This window comes from Canis lupus, chromosome 2, assembly GCF_011100685.1.
Source record: "Canis lupus familiaris isolate Mischka breed German Shepherd chromosome 2, alternate assembly UU_Cfam_GSD_1.0, whole genome shotgun sequence".
Classification (NCBI taxonomy): domain Eukaryota; kingdom Metazoa; phylum Chordata; class Mammalia; order Carnivora; family Canidae; genus Canis; species Canis lupus.
The window spans coordinates 71,741,438-71,762,679 of NC_049223.1; the positions used below are offsets into that span (position 1 = coordinate 71,741,438).

The following is a 21,242-nucleotide window of genomic DNA, read 5'->3' on the forward strand; positions in this document are numbered from 1 at the left end:
GAGTAAAGCTGTGGTGGAGTTAGACAATTTTGCATCTGATCACTTGTGTGTTCCCTCTTTTTCCCATTCTGGAGTGTGGCTCTAAAATAGTGTTTTGTATTGCATCAATATAGAGCAGTAGAAGGGGGGGTATATTGGCACAACTGAAGTTTTTATTTCCCTTTACATGTTTTTTCTCTCTTTTCATTATTTTAGCAATAAGGTTCTATACTTAGCTTTAATATGTTTAATTACAGTGGTTGGTAGAAGTGAAAACAGGTGTGACCTTCATTAAAGGCGTAAGCTATCACATCTGTTTTGGAGAAGTGTCGGTTTCATTTGTGTTACATAGAAATGGAGTTTTATTTTTATAATGTATTTAGTTTGCTAATATCTCTACCTGTCTCTTTCTTGCCAGCAGGCCACCATAAGATGTTATTACTTGTAAATGTGCGGCTTTGAGTCCTCTTTTTTTCTTTTTAGTTTGAAAATCAGGAAAGGAAGAATAGGGTCTGAGAAGGTAAAGAGTTTGCTTAAAAATTGACTAGGTAGCGGGCTGCCTGTGTGGCTCAATTGTTTAACTGTCTGCCTTCGGCTCAGGTCATGATCTTGGGGTCCTGGGATTGAGCCCAGAGAGTCTGCTTTTCCCTCTCCCTCTGTTCCTCTCCCCTGCTTGTGTGTACATGCACGTGCTCGCCTCTCTCCCTCCCTCAAATTGACTAGGTAGTATATTTAATGGAGCTTGTTATTTCAGAATAAAATTGGGTCTTAGTTTTACATGATTTTTCCTTAATTCTAAAATTCAAGGTTTTGCTTTACTTATTTATTTGCATTATTAAAATAAATCCAGAAGAATTTTCCTTTAAATTAATTACATATATACAGATAGTTGGTTGTGAAAGTATTCAATTGCTATTCCAATTTGTCCTATTTAAAGTGATTCAGTGTGTCTGTCTGTGTTAACAGTTATGTAAATGTTCCACATTCAAGCAGGTTAGATGTTATCATAACTTATTGACTTGCTACGCTAGTTTTTATCATTTTTTAATGTAACAGTAATCCTAAAAATCATGTTTTAGTTATCTGCACGTGGCTATCATTATAAAATGTTTAGTGCATTAGGCACTATAGTAACCATGTTTTAAGTACAGCAGAAGGAGTTCCACGTGTTGGCTTTTACAAGGTAGTATAAAGGTCATTGTGTACACCTATCTTGACTTGGTGCAGCATGTCAATTTTGAAAAGCCACGTGCAGGTTTGAGATTTTGAGATTGGGATTCACGTAGAAAGATTGGAGTAACAAAAAGTTTTTAAAAAATTATTCTCTGATGGCCTCAATGATAATGCTTTAAGAGTACATAAAGCTTTGAATCCCCCATCCCTTTTTTTTAAACAGACAGTGAAGACTGCTGTGACAGACACAATCCAGCCACATAAACGATAGAAAGGAATACTGGTCCTCATGGAAGAAGAGCAAGACTTACCAGAACAACCAGTAAGTGTCTCCTTTAAGTGTCTCAATTAAAATTCTTTTTAGAAAATCTAATCGTAAGAGATTTTAAATATTACTGTTATGCTACAAGTTCAAAATTAGAATAAAAATAAGGAAAAGACTTCCTAATACTTCTAAGAAAACAGTGTTATGTTATATTCTTAAAATTCACATTTTGTTAGCTTAATGCTAGGGAGTCTGCTTAGAAGATTCAGCATTACAAAACAAGTATTGTATTTGGAAATGTCATTAAAAAAGAAAAAAACACCAATGGCTGTTCTTACAGTTTTTAGAAAATAAAAGAAGATATCTATTTACCAGGAAAACAATATATACCATTTCTGCCAGAAAACTTAGTTTTATCTTTACCTAAATTTCTCTGATTGACTTAATTTTTCAAAAAACAGTAGTTGAAGAAAAGTATAATTTGACTACTAGCTGATTGTTAAAAACAGGTAAGACCCTAGAGTCTAGGTTAGAGTCTTAATTTCTTTGAAATATTTAATATAAATAAAGTAATTATAAATGTCTCCATGTGATACAGATTTATTGCCGCCATGGCCTTTTGTTTGTTTGTTTTGCTCTATTTGTATTTTGACCCTTAGCATTAAAAAAAAAAAAAAAAAAAAAGCAAAGGCACCTGGCTGGCTCAGTCAGTAGAACATCCAACTCTTGATCTCTGGGTTGTGAGTTCAAGCCCCATGTTGGGCATGGTGCCTACTTAAAAAATAAAGTAAGTAAAATAAAATAAAATAGGAAAACAATAGTAATCATTCTTTTAAGATCTCTTTATAATAAAGAGTCTTTTCCTGTTGTGTTGATTATTTTTCTGAAGTTAGATAAATTCTGAGTCAGCTTACTATCCTGAATGAGCCTCTTGAATATCATATTAAGAGAGAATGTAGAAGTGATACATGTTTACCTTTATGAAAATCCAACTTAGAAAAATTTGAATTTTGAAAGCAGATAATAGGGTATGTTTTTCATGTTCCAGATATATTCTTTAAACCGCAGAAGGATGGACACCTGCTTGCATGAAGTCCTTTAATACATTTCTAATATTTGTTTTATGTTGAGAAGTCATACTAATGATTACTTTGCCATTATTCTTTTAGCCCTCTCACTTAAGGTAAGTATAAGACTAGAAAGTCATACACATTTGGTAAAATGACCTTGAAACAGGAAATGTCATCACTATCCCTGATGGGGCAATGATAATTATGGAAATCATCCTCAGCAGTGTTCTTAGGATATGTACAGTGAGAACAAATATAGCTAGATTAGAGACATTAAATGTACTAAAGAAAATTATGAAGAAAAAAAAAGAAAATTAAATTATGTCATTTGAGTTTTTAGGGTAGCAAAACAGAGATCTAGTCAAGATAGAGGTCTAGTTTCAAGACTTACATGCTGACACACTATTGAAATAAGGTTATTGTTGTTAGTTACTCCTCACTTATTGAAGGTAATGAGGATTGTGAGGCTGATCTGCTGGTGATCATCTTTTCTGTTCTGCTTCATTTCCTTTCTGTTCTGTTCAATTTCTATAACATGATATGCAACCCTGATTGTTACTTAAGAAGGTGAGAAATTAAAGCATTTTATTGTATTTTTAAGATGTTGTTTATTTATTCATGAGAGATGAAGAGAGAGAGAGGCAGAAACATAGGCAGAGGGAGAAGCAGGCTCCCCACAGGGAGCCCCATGCGGGATCCCGGGACCTCTGGGATCACGCCCTGAGTTGAAGGCAGATGCTCAACCGCTGAGCCACCCAGGTGTCCCAGATTAAACCATTTTATTTTTAAAAAAAATTTTTTAAAAGATTTTATTTATTTATTCATGAGAGATACAGAGAGAGAGAGGAGAGGCAGAGACACAGGCAGAGGGAGAAGCGGGCTCCATGCAGGGAGCCCGACATGGGACTCGATCCCAGGTCTCCAGGATCACACTCTGGGCTGAAGGCAGCGCTAAACCACTGAGCCACCTGAGCTGCCCTGATTAAACCATTTTAAAAGCAAATTTTCTGCTGACTCTAAATGGTGATTGACCCAGGGCATAATTTTTTTTATTGACTTGTGCCTTAGTCTTAATTTATAAAGGTAATTGAGTGACAACATGGGGAGGTCAATGCCATTGAAAGAAAAGTTTAATGTTACTTACAGTCCTTAGAAATGAAAGGCCATGCACATCACACCAGGCCACAGGGGAAGTACCAGCGTCAGTTAGGAGACAGAAAGGAGATAGGGGAATACAGAAGACATGGCCTTTATTGGAGTTTCCACAGGCAAGGCAGGGTAAACAATTTAAGTTTCGTTTGTTTGAATAATTCCAAGAGCTTTTGGGATTTTGAGGCTGTCACTAGGTGTCTGGTGTCAGGCTCTGGGGTGATTGGAGCAGGGGAAATATTGACTTGGTGTGTAAGTAGCATAAAAGAGAAGGATCAGAGTATGGGCTCTGGATCACAGGGGAGATGTACACAGCCTTGGTCTGTAGTTTGTCCCTATGATTAATGAATGCCTATAAGTTGTTAAAAATAATTAGAATGGGAAGGATAAATATTGTACTTTGAGGAGAAAAGTCTTCACAGGCTGTAGTAGAGATCTAAAAATTGAGTAGAAAGAATGATTCTATCCCAAGTGATGATAATAAATAAAACCAAGAGTTTTACCCTACTGACTGTTACCTGTATACATAGAGAGATGTTGGTGGGCAGTATTAACTGGAGTTATGTTATAACTCTTTGTGTCTTTTTGTCTCTTGCCTACTGAATTATCTTTTTGTTTCTCTACTACTTGTTTGCTCCATCTTAAGCTTTGTTCAGGTCATTGTTGACAATGCAATGTAAATCCTAACATTGGGTTCTCTCTTTCACTCTCCCTTCTTGCCAGTCAATCCATAGTCTTCTGCAGTCAGAAATGATTCACTCTGTGGTCACCAGTTACTTTGAAATTACTCAGTCTCCTCCTTCTTCCCCCCCATCCCAGCCTTCCTCTTTTTCAAATACACTGAAGCAGTTGTATTATTTTCTAAACTGGATAATACTCTTGAAGAGTAAAACAGGACACTAACCCGACTTGGTTTGGGGATAAGAGATATAAACCAAGACTGTCCCTGGCAAGGTAGAAGCACTTTAAAAACTCCTTCATGGCTGTCAGGGGTGCTTTCCAAATTCACATTTTGAAAGGATACACGGGGTAGGAAAAATTTTTAGAATAATATAAAGTAAACTTAATACTGATTATTTCATGGAGGTGATGGGTCAGAAAAAGATCTTCTATTTTTTATACATATCTGAATGGTTTGAATTTTTAAAAATATGAGCATGTATGCCTTTTGTGTTTAAATTTTTAAAAGAAATTCCTCATACTGTAGACAACAGAGGTGGCAGATGCTTATAGCCAATAGCCATAGTATACTCTCTAGGCTAAAACATGGAAAAGAGCGAAGCTTGGGAAACATTTTTGAGAACAAAAAAAGGACTTTAAAAATTGTGTTTGCGGGATCCCTGGGTGGCTCGGCGGTTTAGCGCCTGCCTTCGGCCCAGGGTGTGATCTTGGAGTCCTGGGATTGAGTTCCAGTCAGGCTCCCTGCATGGAGCCTGCTTCTCCCTCTGCCTGTGTCTCTGCCACCCATCCCCCTCCATGAATACATAAATAAAATCTTTTTTTTTTTTTTTCATAAATAAAATCTTTTAAAAAAATGTGTTTGGGGCTTGGAGGGTAAGGAGAAGAAAGAGGTGGAACAGTTAGTAAGGAGAGAACCCCTGATTTCTTTATCTTCCCTATGAAAGAAGGTGAGCTGTAAAGAGTAGCATACCTCAATTTTTAAAAATACTTTTTATTTTAATATGTATAAGCAAGTACCTAAGTTATTTCAAATGAGTTCTATTCTTCCAGACTTAACAGCAGTTTTATCTCATAAAACTAAAACTTTCAGACATCAATACAAAGCCAGCATTGATCATCTGAAAAATCACATAGTGAAGAAGTACTTGAAACAGAATGTGGATATTCTGAATTCATGTTCTGTGTTACTAGCATTCCCTTACTCTGTTACATTTAAATTAAAGCAGGATTTTTTTTTTTTAAGCAGAGGCACAAATAGAACCCTGATTCATGACTTTGCCAGTGGTTCTTTTTGTGTTATCTTAAGTCAAAAATAAGATTATATGTCATTTAAAAAAAATAACAGCTTTGAGATACAATTCACATATTCATTTTAAAGTGTGCAATTTGCTGGTTTTTAGTATATGTAAATATACTAAACACAGTGTTTTTCAACCATCACCAAAATCAATTTTAAAACATTTACATCATTACAGAAAGAAACTCCATACATATTAGCAGTCACACTCCATTTGCTCCATCCCCTACAACCCTAGCCAACTACTAATCTAATTTCTTTCTAAAACCTTACCAATTTGTAGACATTTCATGTAAATGGAATCATACAATTTGTGATTTTTTTGAGACTGGCTTCCTCCACTTAACATAATCTTTTCAAGGTTCATTTATGTTTTAGCATGTATCAGTACTTCATTCCCTTTTATTGTTAAATGTATTATATGAATTTATTTAGCATTCATCATTATTTAATTTATCATTATTTTACCATTTTATGTATCCATTTATCTGTTTATTTGTGAGCATTGAGGTTGTTTACAATTTTTGACTATTTTGAATAATGCTGTTATGAACATCCGTGGACATATGTTTTCATTTCTCTTGGTTATATAGATAAGGAGTCAAATTGCTGGGTTATATGATAGCTCTATATATGTAATCTTTTGAGGAACAGCTAAAGTGTTTTCCAAGGTAGCTACATTATTTTACATTCTCTCGGTTTCTGGGTTGTATTGTTAGAACCCGTGATTCTGTAATCCAGTGAAATCTCTGTATCTTTTTTAGTTCCTTTACCTGCCTGGAGTTCCAAGGCAGCACATGCTTCCTATCTTTGATTTATAGGAGAGCAAAATTGCTCAAGTCAAGGCAAACAGTGGGCCATGGAAAGTAAAAAATGAGCTGATAACACATTTTCTTCCTCCAAACTTTATTTGGTAGATATGATTTGGGGTACATTTTCTCCATTTCTAGTATTACTTGTTCTTTGTACTGGGTTGGCCCTATAATAAATAAAAAGTGGTATAAAATTTGAAAGGCTTTATGATAGGGGCGCCTGGGTGGCTTAGATTGTGATCTCAGGGTCCTGGCATTGAGCCCTGAGCCCTGTATCAGGCTTCCTGCTCAGCAGGGAATCTGCTTCTCCCTCTGTCCCTCCGCCGCTCATGCACGTGCACCCTCTCTCTCAAAACCTTTAAAAATTAAAAATAAAAAAGACCCTATGGTATTGTGGCATATTTAGATTTTTTGCTCCAGTGCCACCTTTTTTTTTTTTTTTTTTTTTTTGGAATTTTAGAGCTAAGTTTATTACTGTGTGGTTTTAATAAAATTAAGATTATAAATTAGATTCCTCAGTGCTCCAGTTTTCTTTATATGGATGACTGTTTGGAGAAGGAGAGTCTTAGGGTGAGCTAAGCATAAATTCATCCCCACTATTAGAAAATTACATTATCATCTGACCTAATGTAAATACTGTCCAGGTGGGAAGGACAGCACATTTTATAACAAAGGCATATATTTTGTCATTTGTAAAACCAGATAGTTGAATTTTTCTTATGTCTAACTTTGCAATTTCCAGTTAAAATGTCATCCATTATTTTCTTAAGTACCTCATTTGTCTCCCACCCCTTTCAGTGGGGTTATATCATACAGTTGTAATAAGTTAAATGTTTTTGTCCAGGTCCGTATATCATCCTAGGACCCCTTGATCCTGGTTGGTTTTTGGTATCTTTTATCATATAGAAGTTTTGAATTTTTGTATATTCAAATCTATTTTTTATTTTATGGCTTTGGAATTTAATATGCTTAGTAAGACTTTATCTGCCTCACTGGTTTTTGTTTGCTCTTGTTTTTCTTCATATGCCTCTGTAATTTTATTTTTAAATTTAGAGGATTTAAAAAATTTTTGAATATAGTAGATACACCATTAGTTTCAGATATACAGCATAATGATTCAGCTGCTCTGTGTTGTGCTCCGCTCACCAGAGTTGTAGCTGCCATCTATCACCACACAATGCTGTTGCAATGTGATTGACTATATGCTGTATGCTATGCCTATTATTCTTAGACTTTTTTCTTTTTTTTAAGATTTATTTATTTTAGACAGAAAGAGCATGAGCCAGAGGAACAAAGTGGAGGTGAGGTGAGCACAGAGCCTGACACAGGGCTCGATCCTGACCTGAGCCAAAACCAAGAGTCAGACACCCAACAGACTGCACCACCCAGGCCCCCAGAGGGTTTGTTTTTAATGCCCCCTTTTTCATTGTTTTATCTTGTTTGGTAACTGAAAATTAAAGTAGCATTAAATATAACATATGTGGCATGCCATAAGCAAGGAACCAAGAGTGAATTTGTCATGTTTTCTCATGAGGAATAGATGTCCATGAGAAATGTTGTAGCCTTGTATTTATCTTATATTTATTATTTGCCTTATCTGAGGAACTACTAGACTGTTTTCCAGAGTAGCTATCTTTTTTATATTCTGTCAGTTGCTGAATTCTGTTGTTTGAACCCCTACTTGTGAAGTCCCTCTGTATCCTTTGAGTTCATTTACCTGCCTCTAGTACCAAGGTAGCACGTACTTCCTATCCCTGAATTACAGCGGCACAGAATTGCCCAAATCAAGGCAAACAATGTCTGAGATACTAAATTTAATTATATTAAATAGCTATATTTCCACTTGATATTTTTGTTTAAAATTATTTAACAGAGTTTCTGCCTTTTGTTAGCATGAACTACTTTTAAGGATCCATAATTTTGTATGGTTAAGCATACTAAGCATGTTTCTACTAGGACTAGTTATTCTAATCTTAGAGTTCTAATTCTAACATCAGTTTCTTTGTAATATGAAAGCAGGAAAATCCACTAGTAGTGTTAAATGTTGATCATCCGTTTGTGGGTTAAACTGTTTCAGTGGAAATGCTTTCACCTCCGAAAGAATTAGAAAAGGTGAAAATCTGGAATAAAACAGAACAGCATGCAGAATATTTTTTAAATTGCTCATAACCTGGGGCTCCTGGGTGGCTCAGTTGGTTAAGCATCCCACTCTTGGTTTTGGCTCAGGTCTTGATCTCATGGGTTGTGGGATTGAGCCCTGTATCAGATTCCACACTGAGTGTAAAATCCACTTGAATTTCTCTCCCTCTGCACTTCCCCTACTCGTGTGTGCTTTCTCTCTCAAACTAAATAAGTAAAATCTTTTAAAAAAATTACTCATAACCTGGGGCTCTTGGGTGACTCGGTCTGTTGAGTGTTTGCCTTCAGCTCAGGTCGTGATACTGGGGTCCTGGGATTGAGCCCCGCAACAGGCTCCCAGCTTCATAGGAAGCCTGCTTCTCCCTGTCTCTGCCTCCTTCTCTCTCTCTCATTAATAAATAAATAATATTTTAAAAAATTACTCATAACCTCATAAGAATTTATCTATATTTTTGGCATGCAAGTAATTTAGATATTAAGGCATTTCTGTTTAATAAATTAATAAATGATATTGAGATTGCCATACTATTTGATAATATATGACTGTTAAAATTTAAAACCAAGTAGTTTGTATTCAAGTTTGAATACTTTATTCTGATAAACATTTTATCTTGAGTAGAAATCCTGGTAAACATTTTACCTTGAATCTGGAAAACACTTATTTCATTAAAAGAAAAGAGCTCATGTGAAATACAAAGGAGTTCATCTCTAAAATATAACAAAAGTTAATTACATAAATCTAAGCAAAACAACATGCAATACTCTGTATAATTTATTAGTTAATATTAGCCTGCCATTTAAATAGATAGATGATTTCAAAAGCAGATCACTGTGTTGATGGCTTTGTATATATTTTTGCAGGTGAAAAAAGCCAAGATGCAGGAATCAGGAGAGCAAACTTTAAGGTATGTAAAGTTGAATTTCTTTTTAGTGATCTACATAGAAGGTTTTTTTTACACACTGATTAGTAAATGGGTGCATTTTGGGTTGACTAGTCTCCTTTTGAGTTTTTGTATCTCAGTTTTTACAAATTTCTTTTTGAAATTACTTGGTTTAAGATGAAAATTTCCTTCTAATAGGTTGTCCTTGAAACAAATATGTGCTGATATTTTCTTATTCATTATTTGTTCAATAATATGTACTGAGCTCAGGTTATCTGTCAGCTACTGTGATACATGGAAGAGACATGACAATAAATTAAATGTTCTTCAGTCAGATGTACAGTATACAGAATGGGAAGAATAAGCAGAAATAAGGGAAATCCAAGGGATTTTCTGTTAATTATCGAATGGATATGGGATGCCTTAATCATTAGCTTCACTCCCCTTAGACAAGGGGCAGTCTCTGTACCTCACCCTCTGGCTTCCAAAACACCATGGTTTTCTGTTTTCTTCGTTCTTCCTATTGTTTGTGAACCAGTAACTGTATCACCTCTGACATCTTAATTTCCAAAATCTTACTGTTAGGACCACACTTTACGTTCCTGCTCATTTATGCTACTGCCACAGTAGCTATATATCTTCCTGTTCACTTTCCATTAAATGAGCTATCATATTTTCACTCTTAACCATTTACCCTTCCCACAAAAAAAGACTTCAGTATCTTTCTTATGCTGTTTAAATTATAACATCTATTAATTTAATCAGTCCCTTACAAACACTTTTAACTCTCCTTTTCCCTTATGTCACGTTGCGTTAGCAAAACCACAGCCCTGGTTAAACCCACTATCCATTTATTCCATGCTATTTCCAATCACCTGAACTTTGTGAGAGAAAAACAGAAAATTGAGCTGATTGATCTGTTTTCATTTATAATTACACAGGCACTAAAAAAAAAAAAAAAAAAAAAAAAAAAATTACACAGGCACTTAAACACTCTTGGTGGTCCAGCCACCCTTCCTGGCGTTTTATTCCCTAGTCTCTAAAGTTAACTTTCTTTCCTTCCTTCCTTTTATCATTCCCTCCCTCCCTGCCTCCTGCTTGCTCCCCTTCCTTTCATCTCACCTCCCCTCCACTCTGTCCCTATTCACACAGTTGGGGATCTTGCTACCTAATTCAGAAAGTTAGAAACAATTAGATAGAAACTACCTCATTTACCTATAACCAAATCTACCCATTTATCTGCTTCTCTACAATATTCCCTGTTACTCTATCCTCTCAAGTTATTCCCCTGCTTATATGTAAGGCTAATCCTTCCAGTTATATTATAGAACCTACCAACTTCATCTTTTCCTGCAGTTATCCCTTCTCTCTCCTTCAGTTTCTTTATTATGATAAAGCATACATAAACATAAATTCACCATTTCATTCATATTGCACTGACACTATTCTGCAATAATCACCACCATCCGTCTCCAGAACTTTTTTCATATTCCCAAACAAACTATTCATTAAATAATAGTTTTTCATATTAGTGGAATCATACAGTATTTATCTTTCTGTGACTGACCTGTTCTACTTAATGCAATGTCTTCAGGTTCATCAATATCAGCAGGTGTCAGAATTTCCTTTCTTTTTAAGGCTGAATAATATTCCATTATATGTCCATACCTAATTTTGCTTATTTGTGTATTGGTTGATTGTGTTGATTATTGACAAAAATTCTACTGAATGAGTATCAAGTATTTGTAATGCTCACTTTTTTGGAGTTTGAGTGTTCTTGCTTTTTGGGGGGTAGAAGTCATTTTATTTATTAATTTTTTTTAAGATTTTATTTATTTATTTGACAGAGAGAGAGTACAAGCAAGGGGAAACAGCAGGCAGAGGGAAAAGCAAACTAGGCAGAGGGAAAAGCAAACTCCCCGCTGAGCAGGGAGCCCAATGTAGGGCTCTAGCCCAGGATCATGACCCACGTCCAAGGCAAACAATGACTGAGTCACTCAGGCACCTTGAAGTCATTTTATTTTAAATTTTTTTTTTAATTTTTTAAATTTTTATTTATTTATGATAGTCACAGAGAGAGAAAGAGAGGCAGAGACACAGGCAGAGGGAAAAGCAGGCTCCATGCACCAGGAGCCTGATGTGGGATTCGATCCCGGGTCTCCAGGATCGCGCCCTGGGCCAAAGGCAGGCGCCAAACCGCTGCGCCACCCAGGGATCCCATCATTTTATTTTGGAACATCTTTTTTTGTTGTTGTTCCATCATGCACACACTGTTAAGTAAAATTTGTGTTTATATAATTAAAAATAATTAAATTTTGAGACAATACATAATTTTCCTGGATAAAATAATTTTAAATGTTTAACAAAATGCTACTTAATTCACTGTTTTGGCACTGTTGTTTCTTTTTCTTTCTTTTTTTAAGATTTATTTATTTGATAGAGAAAGAGCATGAACAGGGGAGAGGCAGAGGGAGAAGGAAAGAGAGAGAATCTCCAGCAGTCTCACCACTGAGTGCGGAGCCTGACATGGGGCTCAATCCCATGACCCTAAGATCATGACCTGAGCCAAAATCAAGAGTCAGTTGCTCAACCGACCACCCAGGCATCCCATTGACACTGTTGTTTCTATTGAATCTCTAGACGCTCAGTGAACTATGTAGGGGATTTTGCTATAATATAATATTCCAGGACCATAGGATTTATACCATTATATCCTAGATTATAAAAATACACCTTCTCAGTTATAGGGTCTAGAAATAGTCCTTCAGCAATGGGTGTAACAGTGAACCCCAGACTTATCCAGGTACACATAGAAGACAAAACAGTCATTGTAGTCAGGAATATAAGTTCTTGTCTATTTTTATACCCTTCTGCTGGGAATCCTATCTAAGGCATGAAATGGAGCCCAAAAGTCTGTATTTTTACCAATTATTCAGGTAATTATAATAATAGACCAGTTTGGGAAACATTGATGTAACTATTTAGTATGATTTCTTACCCTTACCCTTCAATTTTCATAGTCACATCTTGGTTAGTACATTAAATGCTATTCCAAAAATACAGGCATTTGAGTAAATAGATAAACTTTATCTGGGGATTTAGCTTTAAAAGTTAATTACAGGGGTACCTGAGTGGCTCAGTCAGTTAAGTATCTGCCTTTTGCTAAGATCATGATCTCAGAGTCCTGACCCATCGAGCCCCAAGTTGGGCTACCTGCTCAGTGGGAAGCCTGCTTCTCCCTCTCCCCTTCCCCCTGTTTGTGCTCTCTCTCAAATAAAAAAAAAAATCTTTTTAAAAATAAATAAGCAAAAGTTAATTACAGAGGTGCCTGGCTAGCTCAGTTGGTAGAGCATGCAACTCTTGATCTCAGGGTAATGAGTTCAAGCCCCACATTGGGCATGGAGCCTACTTAAGAAAAATAAATAAATAAATGTTAATTACAGGGGCCTGACTGGATTGGTCATAAGGGCATGTGACTCTGGATCTCAGGATTGTGAGTTCAAGCCCCCACTGAGTGTAGAGATTACTTAAAAAATAAATAAACTTGAAAAAAATAAAAGTTAATTACATTTGAGGAAAAATTGTTTGAACATTGAGAATATACCAGGAAAAAAAAAAATCTTGATTTTATACTTGAATGTTACAGGTCCATTCAGAAAAAAGAAGAGAGCTTTAAGAATTTTGAGCTGTGTATTTTTTATAAGTAACACTTCTTTTAAAAATTCTGCTGTGTAGAAACTACTCTTACCTTTTATTAGTGAGTATTATCTTTGGAGATATATGGAGCCTCTGGTACAGACAGTGCTGTCTGCTTGTCCCTAGCATATACATTAGCAAAGCAGATTTCTTTCTAAGGAAAATTAATGTGAGAAGGATGCCTGGGCTGGGGAGAAGTTGTAATATAATAATCATGGCTATGGTTATATTGTATTTACTCTGTTCTAGTCTGTAAGTACTTTTCACATATTAACTCATTAATCTAACAGCCATATGAGTTAGGCTCTGTTATTGTCCCTCTTTGACCGTTGAAACTGGGGCACAAAGAAATTTGACCCAAAGTCATTAAGTGAATTTTGGCAGAGTGGAATATAATTGTAAGCAATTTGGCTCTGGAATGTGTACCCTTAACCACTATGCTATCCTGGTAGTTGAGAAGATAACTGGAAAGTAGAAAGTAAAGTAGAAGGAAGAGGGAGGACATTGTGAGGGGTGAAACTTAGTAAAATCTCTATTCCAGAATTTCAGTGAGAATCTTACCATCATTAAAGTGTCTAACATAATGATTTGTACCCCCAATTTTTGTGATTTACCTTTTGTAATTTCTCTGAATTCTCCTTATAGCTTAAAAAAATAAAGATATTGCTCAGTCTGGGATATGATAACAAATTTTAATTTTTTTTTTTAATTGGAGGAAAAGAGAAATATGGTAGAATGAACCATTTTAAGGTTCAGAATTCCCTTCTTGGAAACAAGCATGTGTAATTTGAAAAAATTTCTCTAGTAATTAGGAAAACCACTCTCTGAAATCAGACATCTCCCTGCTTTCCTGTGGAACTTATGGAAACAAAGTAACAGCGCAGTTTGGTTTGGGTTTTTTTGTGTGTGTTTTTTGTTTTTACTACATGGTCTTTAGGAAAACTCTGACTTGCCTATGACTTACTTGGAATTTCTTTTTCTTCTCTCTCTCTCTCTCTCTTTTTTTTTAAGATTTTATTTATTTATTCATGAGAGACACAGAGAGAGAGAGAGAGAGAGAGAGAGGCAGAGACACAAGGCAGAGAGAGAAGCAGGCTCCACGCAGGGAGCGTGATGCAGAACTTGATCCTGGGACTCCAGGATCATGCCCTGGGCTGAGCCACCCAGGGATCCCCCCGACTTACTTGGAAGTTCTGAGTGACATGAAAACAGAAAGGATCTAGCGATATGAGAAAGAACAGTCAAATATTGAGGATACTAGCCCTGGCCCTACCTCTTCAGATAGCTGCTAAAAACCAAGAATGATACCATGAAGTCTTACTTTGCCTCTTACGTGTACAGCCTAGGAAGAGAAATGAGTTTGATTTAATCACTTTTAGCAATATAGCAAGTCCATGAGGGGCTAATGTATTCATTTTGGTTCTCTCAGCCAAGTGAGCAGCCCTGAAGTCAGTGATCAGAAACCTGAAACTTCAAGCCTTGCTTCAAACCTTACCATGTCAGAGGAAAGTAAGTACTGTATTCTATGTACGCCTATAAATGGATGATGGTCTTCTTTTCGAATTGTTTTTCACTAATTGCCTTGTTTGCCCCATATATCCAGAAGCCTTTCCTTTCTCTGTGTGTGTATGTGTGTATTTATCCTTGTGCTTTCATATAAGCTTTATTGACATACCAGCTGAGGAACAAAAGCACATGGAATCCATGTACCTGAGGGGTCACACTTGGTGAATTTATTTTTGTTTTGAAGTTGGATGTTCTAAATGTTAATACTGCCTTACTCAAAATCAGAAAAGTTTGTGGGCCAACCACTAACTATTCCTCCAGACGCCTTGATGTCTTCCCACCTTTCTAATAACCAAATGATTCTCTACCTGTCCATCTATGCCAAAAAAGAAAACTAATCCAGTAATCCAGTAAGATTGATGGCCCTGGGAAAGATCCAGCCCAATAAGATACGTTATCCACTTACCAATCTGCTTTCTCCTATACAACAGATACATTCATATAATAGACAAAAATTTGTAGAGTGTTCTGGGTTTTTTGTTTGTTTGTTTTTGGTTTTGGTGTTTTTTTGTTTTTGTTTTTGTTTTTGTTTTTGTTTTTTGCAGAGGTGTCAAGTTTCTCTAGCATACCCACATACTACCCCAGATTGCCTCTATAGGACAAGTAGTTCTCCCTGAAATTAAATATTGGTGCCCTTCCGTATTTCACCAAATAATTTAAAAGAATAAGTTTGTATAAGACACTTTTTAAAAAGACACTTGTTTAGGAGATTTTTCTTCTCTTAAGGTGGTCATGCTTAACCTGATATAATTCCATGTATTAGAAAATGCTATGTCTTTAAAAAAAGGAAGGATGGAAGGAGAGAAGGAGGGAAATGGTATATCTTAAGCTATATATATTATTTCCTCGAAAGGTACTACTCTGTTGGTTCTCTAGCATACTTAAGAATCATCTGAAATGCTTGTTTGCAATGTAGAATTCTGGCCTCATTTTCAGAGATTATCATTCAATAAATCTGATACACAGAATCTGTATTTTCAAGAAGATAGCTGGGTAATTCTGATGCATAGGAGAAACTATTCATGCTATGGGAAACTGCTATAATCAACGACAAGTCTCTCTAATATTTTTTAATGTGCCACTCATCCCCGAGAATTATATATTCCAGGGCCAGGAGGTAAATTGAGTCTTCTTGTTCCTTCCAAATCATTTCTCTTTCTCTTTTCCCTCCAAAAACTCTAATTCCTTTGAAATCTATATTTATGCCTCCCCTACATTTCTTTTTACCCTAGACTGAACTCCTGGTCATTTTGTGCTTTAAAGAGTAGGTCTTCTTTGTTTTCTTCTCCATCCAAACCCTTACTGTTCTTGGTAATTTCAAAATCCATGTAGATGACCTATCAAATACCTGTCATCATATCTGTCTGCCTTTATATCCCTTCTTATTCAGCATAGATTCTGTGGCTCTTTATTATAATTACTCTCTTTTAAATACCCTCAATAACTTTGCCTCTAGTACTCTCCTTGTTAAATCCCAGTCCTAATTTAATCTAATTTAATACAACTCTCCATCTTCCCTTTAAGTGCATTCACATAGCTAAACATTGGATAAATATAAACCGAGCTGACTTACTACTCACAAGTCCTCAAATAGGCACCCAGCATGCTTGGAAATCCTCTTACATTTCCTTAATGAATTTTACCTTTTGATATTTAAAACTTGATGCAAGACTCAATCCCAGGACTCCCGGGTCACGTCCTGAGCCAAAGGCAGATGCTCAATCACTGAGCCACCCAGGTGCCCTACCTACCTTTTGATATTTCACAAGCACTTACTGTCCTCTCAGAGTACCCATATCTTCATTCACCTTTCCTCATTCTTAACTGATGGCTCCATCACAAATAGAAGTTGTCAGACTAGAAACTCCCTTATCCTCCTTCCACCACGAAATCTGCAAGCTTACCTGTGTTTGTACCCATGTTTTCTTGCTTCATTCTCATCAGGATGGAAATAGTATTCTTAGTGCTGCCAAAGGTAAGACATTTTATTTGGGTTCCATATCTAACCCCTTCTTACCTTCCCCAAGGACTTTGGTATTATAGTTAATTAAACCATTCCTGCATCACCACATTCTTCTTCTCTTCTTAATCCTTCCTGTCAGAAAAGAGACATGACACAATATCTGCCATCTTAAAACACAAACAAAATCCTCCTTTGAATCCACATTCCCTACTAGTTTTAGACCTTTCCTTTGTTCCATGACCCATTGGAACTTCTGGAAAGAGTTGCCCTTTCTTGTTTTCTTGTCTTCTATTCATTCTTCAGCCCTCTCAAATTTAGCTTCTATCACCACTCTTTCAAGGAAATTGCTCCTGTTAAGGTCATTAGCTACTTGGAGTTACTGTGAAAGTGCTAGTTCTAGTGGATGTTTCTTTCTTCTCATATTCTGCCTCTCCACTTTTCCTCCCACCTTTCTCTTCTGTTGGCCCTTCTTCCTCTGCCTGAACTCTGAATGTTGGGCCTCAGGATATATTTCTAGTCCAGCATCTTTTCTTTTTCTGCATCCTCCCATCCACTACATTACTTTACATATTGTATACATTGTTAATTCCAAATTTGTATCTCCAGTCTGACTTCTCCCCCAATTTCATTTGTGTATCCAACTGCCTATTTGATAAATCAACTTTAGATATTTGAAAGTCATACTTAAAATGTGTGAAAGCTTTTTATTCCCTTAGGCCCCATCAAATCTCTTCTTTTCCCAAACTTCTCCATCTGAGGAAGTAGTTTCACTGTCCCTCCAGTTGCTCAAGCTGAAAACAAAAATTATCCTGTATTCCCCTGTCTTCCTCATTCCTAATATGCAGATCTGTCAGAATGTCCTGTTAGTTTTATCTCCAGACTGTATTTCAAGGTTGTGCCTCATCTTCACTACTACCATTCTAATGTTATAGCAGATTATGTCTTGACTGTTTATAATCCTTTCATGGTTCCTAACTACTGCAAAGATAAAGCTTCGTTCATTCTACAGAGAAGTAAATATCAGCCTAAGTCTCCCAGGATGTTTTGTCGATCTCTTCTACAATTAAATTAAATCAGAGGAGAAGGATTTGTGGGTTCTTTTTTTTTTTTTTTTAAAGATTGATTTTATTTATTTATTTATTTATTTATTTATTTATTTATTTATGAATGAGAGACACAGAGGCAGAGGGAGAAGCAGGCTCCTCGAAGGGAGCCCAATGCAGCACTCAATTCCCAGGACCCTGGGATCATGCCCTGAGCCGAAGGCAGGATGCTCAACCGCTGAGCCACCCACGCATCCTGAGTTGGGGTTTTTGAAAGTAGTTGTCAGCAGGGAAGGAACTATCATGCAGAATTCAAATGAAGTTATGTTTTCTGTGATGGATGTGAATAAAGAACTTTAGACCTAATTGATCTCTCTTTCATTTTTGTTAAAATTATTATGGATGGGGGATCCCTGGGTGGCGCAGCTGTTTGGCGCCTGCCTTTGGCCCAGGGCGCGATCCTGGAGACCCGGGATCGAATCCCACATCGGGCTCCCGGTGCATGGGGCCTGCTTCTCCCTCTGCCTGTGTCTCTGCCTCTCTCTCTCTCTCTCTCTGTGTGACTATCATAAATAAATAAAAATTTAAAAAATAAATAATAATAAATAAATAAAATAAAATTATTATGGATGAATGTGATCTACAAATTTCCAGTAATTATTTTTAAAGACTTTGAACAATGGCAGTGGAAAGATCTTCTATGCTAAACTCACAGATATCAATTTTTCTTATTGTTGGGGGATCCCTGAGTGGCTCAGCAATTTAGCACCTGCCTTTGGCCCAGGACATGATCCTGGAGTCTGGGGATCAAGTCCCACATCGGGCTTTCTGTATGGAGCCTGCTTCTCCCTCTGCCTATGTCTCTGCCTCTCTCTCTCTCTCTCTCTCTCTCTCTGTCTCTCTCTGTCATGAATAAATAAATAAAATCTTTTAAAAAAACAGTGTCTTATTGTTGACCGTGAGTTGGCCCCTCATGTGCTCTTGACCACAGTTCCCTTTTTAGTTCAGATACTCAGGAAACCCAGCTAAATATAAAGTTAGTTGATTTACTCTTAATTCCTATTAATAGTAGAGCAACCTCCTTTATAGATGTTAAAGGAAGTTCTTGGACAGTTCAGGGATCTGGTACAAGTTCTTATGATATAACTCTGTCTACAGCATGGACTGAAATAGTGCCTAATGAATAGGATTTTGCTACCTGTCAGATTTCAGTAGAATATTTACAGATGAAATCAGTAGAGTTAAGCCTTCACAACAGCTATTTTAGATGAAATCATAGGAGTCAAAAGGATACTACCTGTGAAAGTCTCTCTACTTGATGGTTCATCAGAGTATCACATCATTCCTCAGATCTGTCTTTGCCAAATTTGAAAGCTATCTCTACAGAGCTGAAAAATAGTGGTACAGAAGCTACTTGCATCTTTTGCTGCAATGTAAACAGCAGTAGCAACAATTTTCTAATAAAACTGGGTACTTTACCCCCAAATCTGTCTTCCTGGTTTTTTACTCAGAAGAGTAGAAGCACTGAAAGAATGAATAAGCTGAATAATGCAATTTTTTAGATACGGATCTTGCTTTTTAAGTTTGCCTGTAAGCACAGTTAAAGCTTAGGAGTTTGTTTGATCTGTGGCTTTAGATCAGTGATGGATAAAGGTAAAGATAACTGGTGCTAACCTTCAGCTCTTTCCAAACCCCCCACATTGTAGCTTCTTTTGCTGTCTCAAAAAGTCTCTAAATCCATTACTGTAAGAGAGGGATTTTCTATGGCATAGTCTTTCTAAATTTCTCATGTCCAAGCTGTTACTTAGTTTGAAAGACTCTACAGTGAGATATGCAATTTTCTCATTTCATTTTTGACATGTTCTAACTTTTTACCTGGTGATATCTTTCTTTCAGTTATGACATGCACCGATTACATCCCTCGCTCATCCAATGATTATACCTCACAAATGTATTCTGCAAAGTAAGTTCAATAATTATTTAAAAAATATATATGCCTTTTCTCTAGGTTCGTTTCAAAATTTAATTTGATATTTTACTTATTAAGTCATTTAACTTAATTTCACCTCTTATTTTCTGACTCCAATTTTTTTATTCCCTCTAATCATAGAGTCTCTGTAACATACTTTTAAAAAGTAGATGGTTGCCTGGGGTAGATCACTGTTACCCATGAGCTTGCTCTAAATGACTAACCACTGAGGGCAGCCCCGGTGGTGCAGCGGTTAAGCGCCGCCTGCAGCCCAGGGCTGATCCTGGAGACCCTGGATCGAGTCCCACGTCAGGCTCTCTGCATGGAGCCTGCTTCTCCCTCTGCCTGTGTCTCTGCCTCTCTCTCTCTCTCTCTGTGTCTCTATGAATAAATAAATTTTTTTAAAAATCTAAATAAATAAATAAATGACTACCCACTGAAAATGAAAAATACTATTCGTGATCAAAGCATATCACTGATTGACCTCTGATCATTCTCTCTTTCCTCTACCTTGCTACGTCAATAAACACAGCTTAAGCCAGCCTCCTAGTGGGACTTCTCAGCCTGATCTATGTTCAGTTTCTTGCTTTAGGAATGCCCTCAAAGTAGAATTAGGCTTCAAGTTAGGCATAGCAGGTTGAAGTCACTAAGAGCAATATTTGGGGCCTTCAGCAGGTAAGATCAGCATTTAAGATCTACAAGCTAATCATCTCCCAAGATGAGCAGGTACAGAACTGAGTATATGCCTATCAGCTGTTCATTGATAAAGAGTGAGCCTGCACATTCATCGACACATGAAATGTGTTTATTAAATTAGAAGGTATTCACAAGTGCTTACATAGGCAAAACACAAAAAGGAATTGGTAACAAAGATGACTGATACCTATGAAACTGTTATAGAAAGAAAACTGGCATTTCTTTTTTTCCTTTTTGTGCCCACTTATACCTTTTGAATTTTTCATCAATTAAAAATAAAAAGTCAATTCAATGAGGTCTCCAAATTCTAATCTGGTATTTAACCATTAATGGTCCATCTTTGGGCCATTTTTTTCTGTGAAATGACTGAACATGTTCTTTGAGATTATGAAGGAGATAAGAAAATACTTTGAGCTATAAAAACACTGTAGGAAAAAGAGATATTATGATTTTTTTTTTTAAGATTTTATTTATTTGAGAGAGATCACAGAAATAGAGGGGGAAGGAGAAGCAGACTACCCACTCAACAGGGAGCCCGATGCAGGGCTCTATCCCAGGACTCTGAGATCACAACCCGAGCCAAAGGTAGATGCTCAACCAATTGAGCCACCCTAGGTATTATGATCTTTAACATATCTGGAGATCAGTCCATTTGAAGTCACCAGGATTTTAAATTATTCCCATGTAACTTAATAGCTACAATCTGAGCTATTTCTTCTTAGATCTGGCTAAGAAGAATAGATAGGAACATCAGGCATTTCCAGATTCATTTGCCTATTCAAAAAATATTTTCATACCTGTTGCATTCAGGACATCCCCTCATTAGCTATACCTTCTATCTCAGTTCAGACCTCTTTAGCATT

At 36.5% G+C, this 21,242-nt stretch overlaps 1 protein-coding gene across 4 annotated transcripts in view; it reads left to right on the plus strand.

Moving 5' to 3' along the window:
* Positions 1-21,242, plus strand: part of EYA3 (EYA transcriptional coactivator and phosphatase 3) — a 103,982-nt gene that overhangs the window by 33,690 nt on the left and 49,050 nt on the right. For 3 of the 4 annotated variants that reach the window (XM_038531380.1, XM_038531378.1, XM_038531382.1), the window contains 4 exons: positions 1,376-1,474; positions 9,427-9,470; positions 14,572-14,651; positions 19,611-19,677. In XM_038531380.1, coding sequence (XP_038387308.1) covers positions 1,442-1,474; positions 9,427-9,470; positions 14,572-14,651; positions 19,611-19,677 — 224 coding nt within the window. In that variant the 5' untranslated portion in view covers positions 1,376-1,441. Of the gene's footprint in view, positions 1-1,375; positions 1,475-2,586; positions 2,601-9,426; positions 9,471-14,571; positions 14,652-19,610; positions 19,678-21,242 lie in introns of those variants that run through there. The other variant, XM_038531381.1, reaches the window with a different exon arrangement.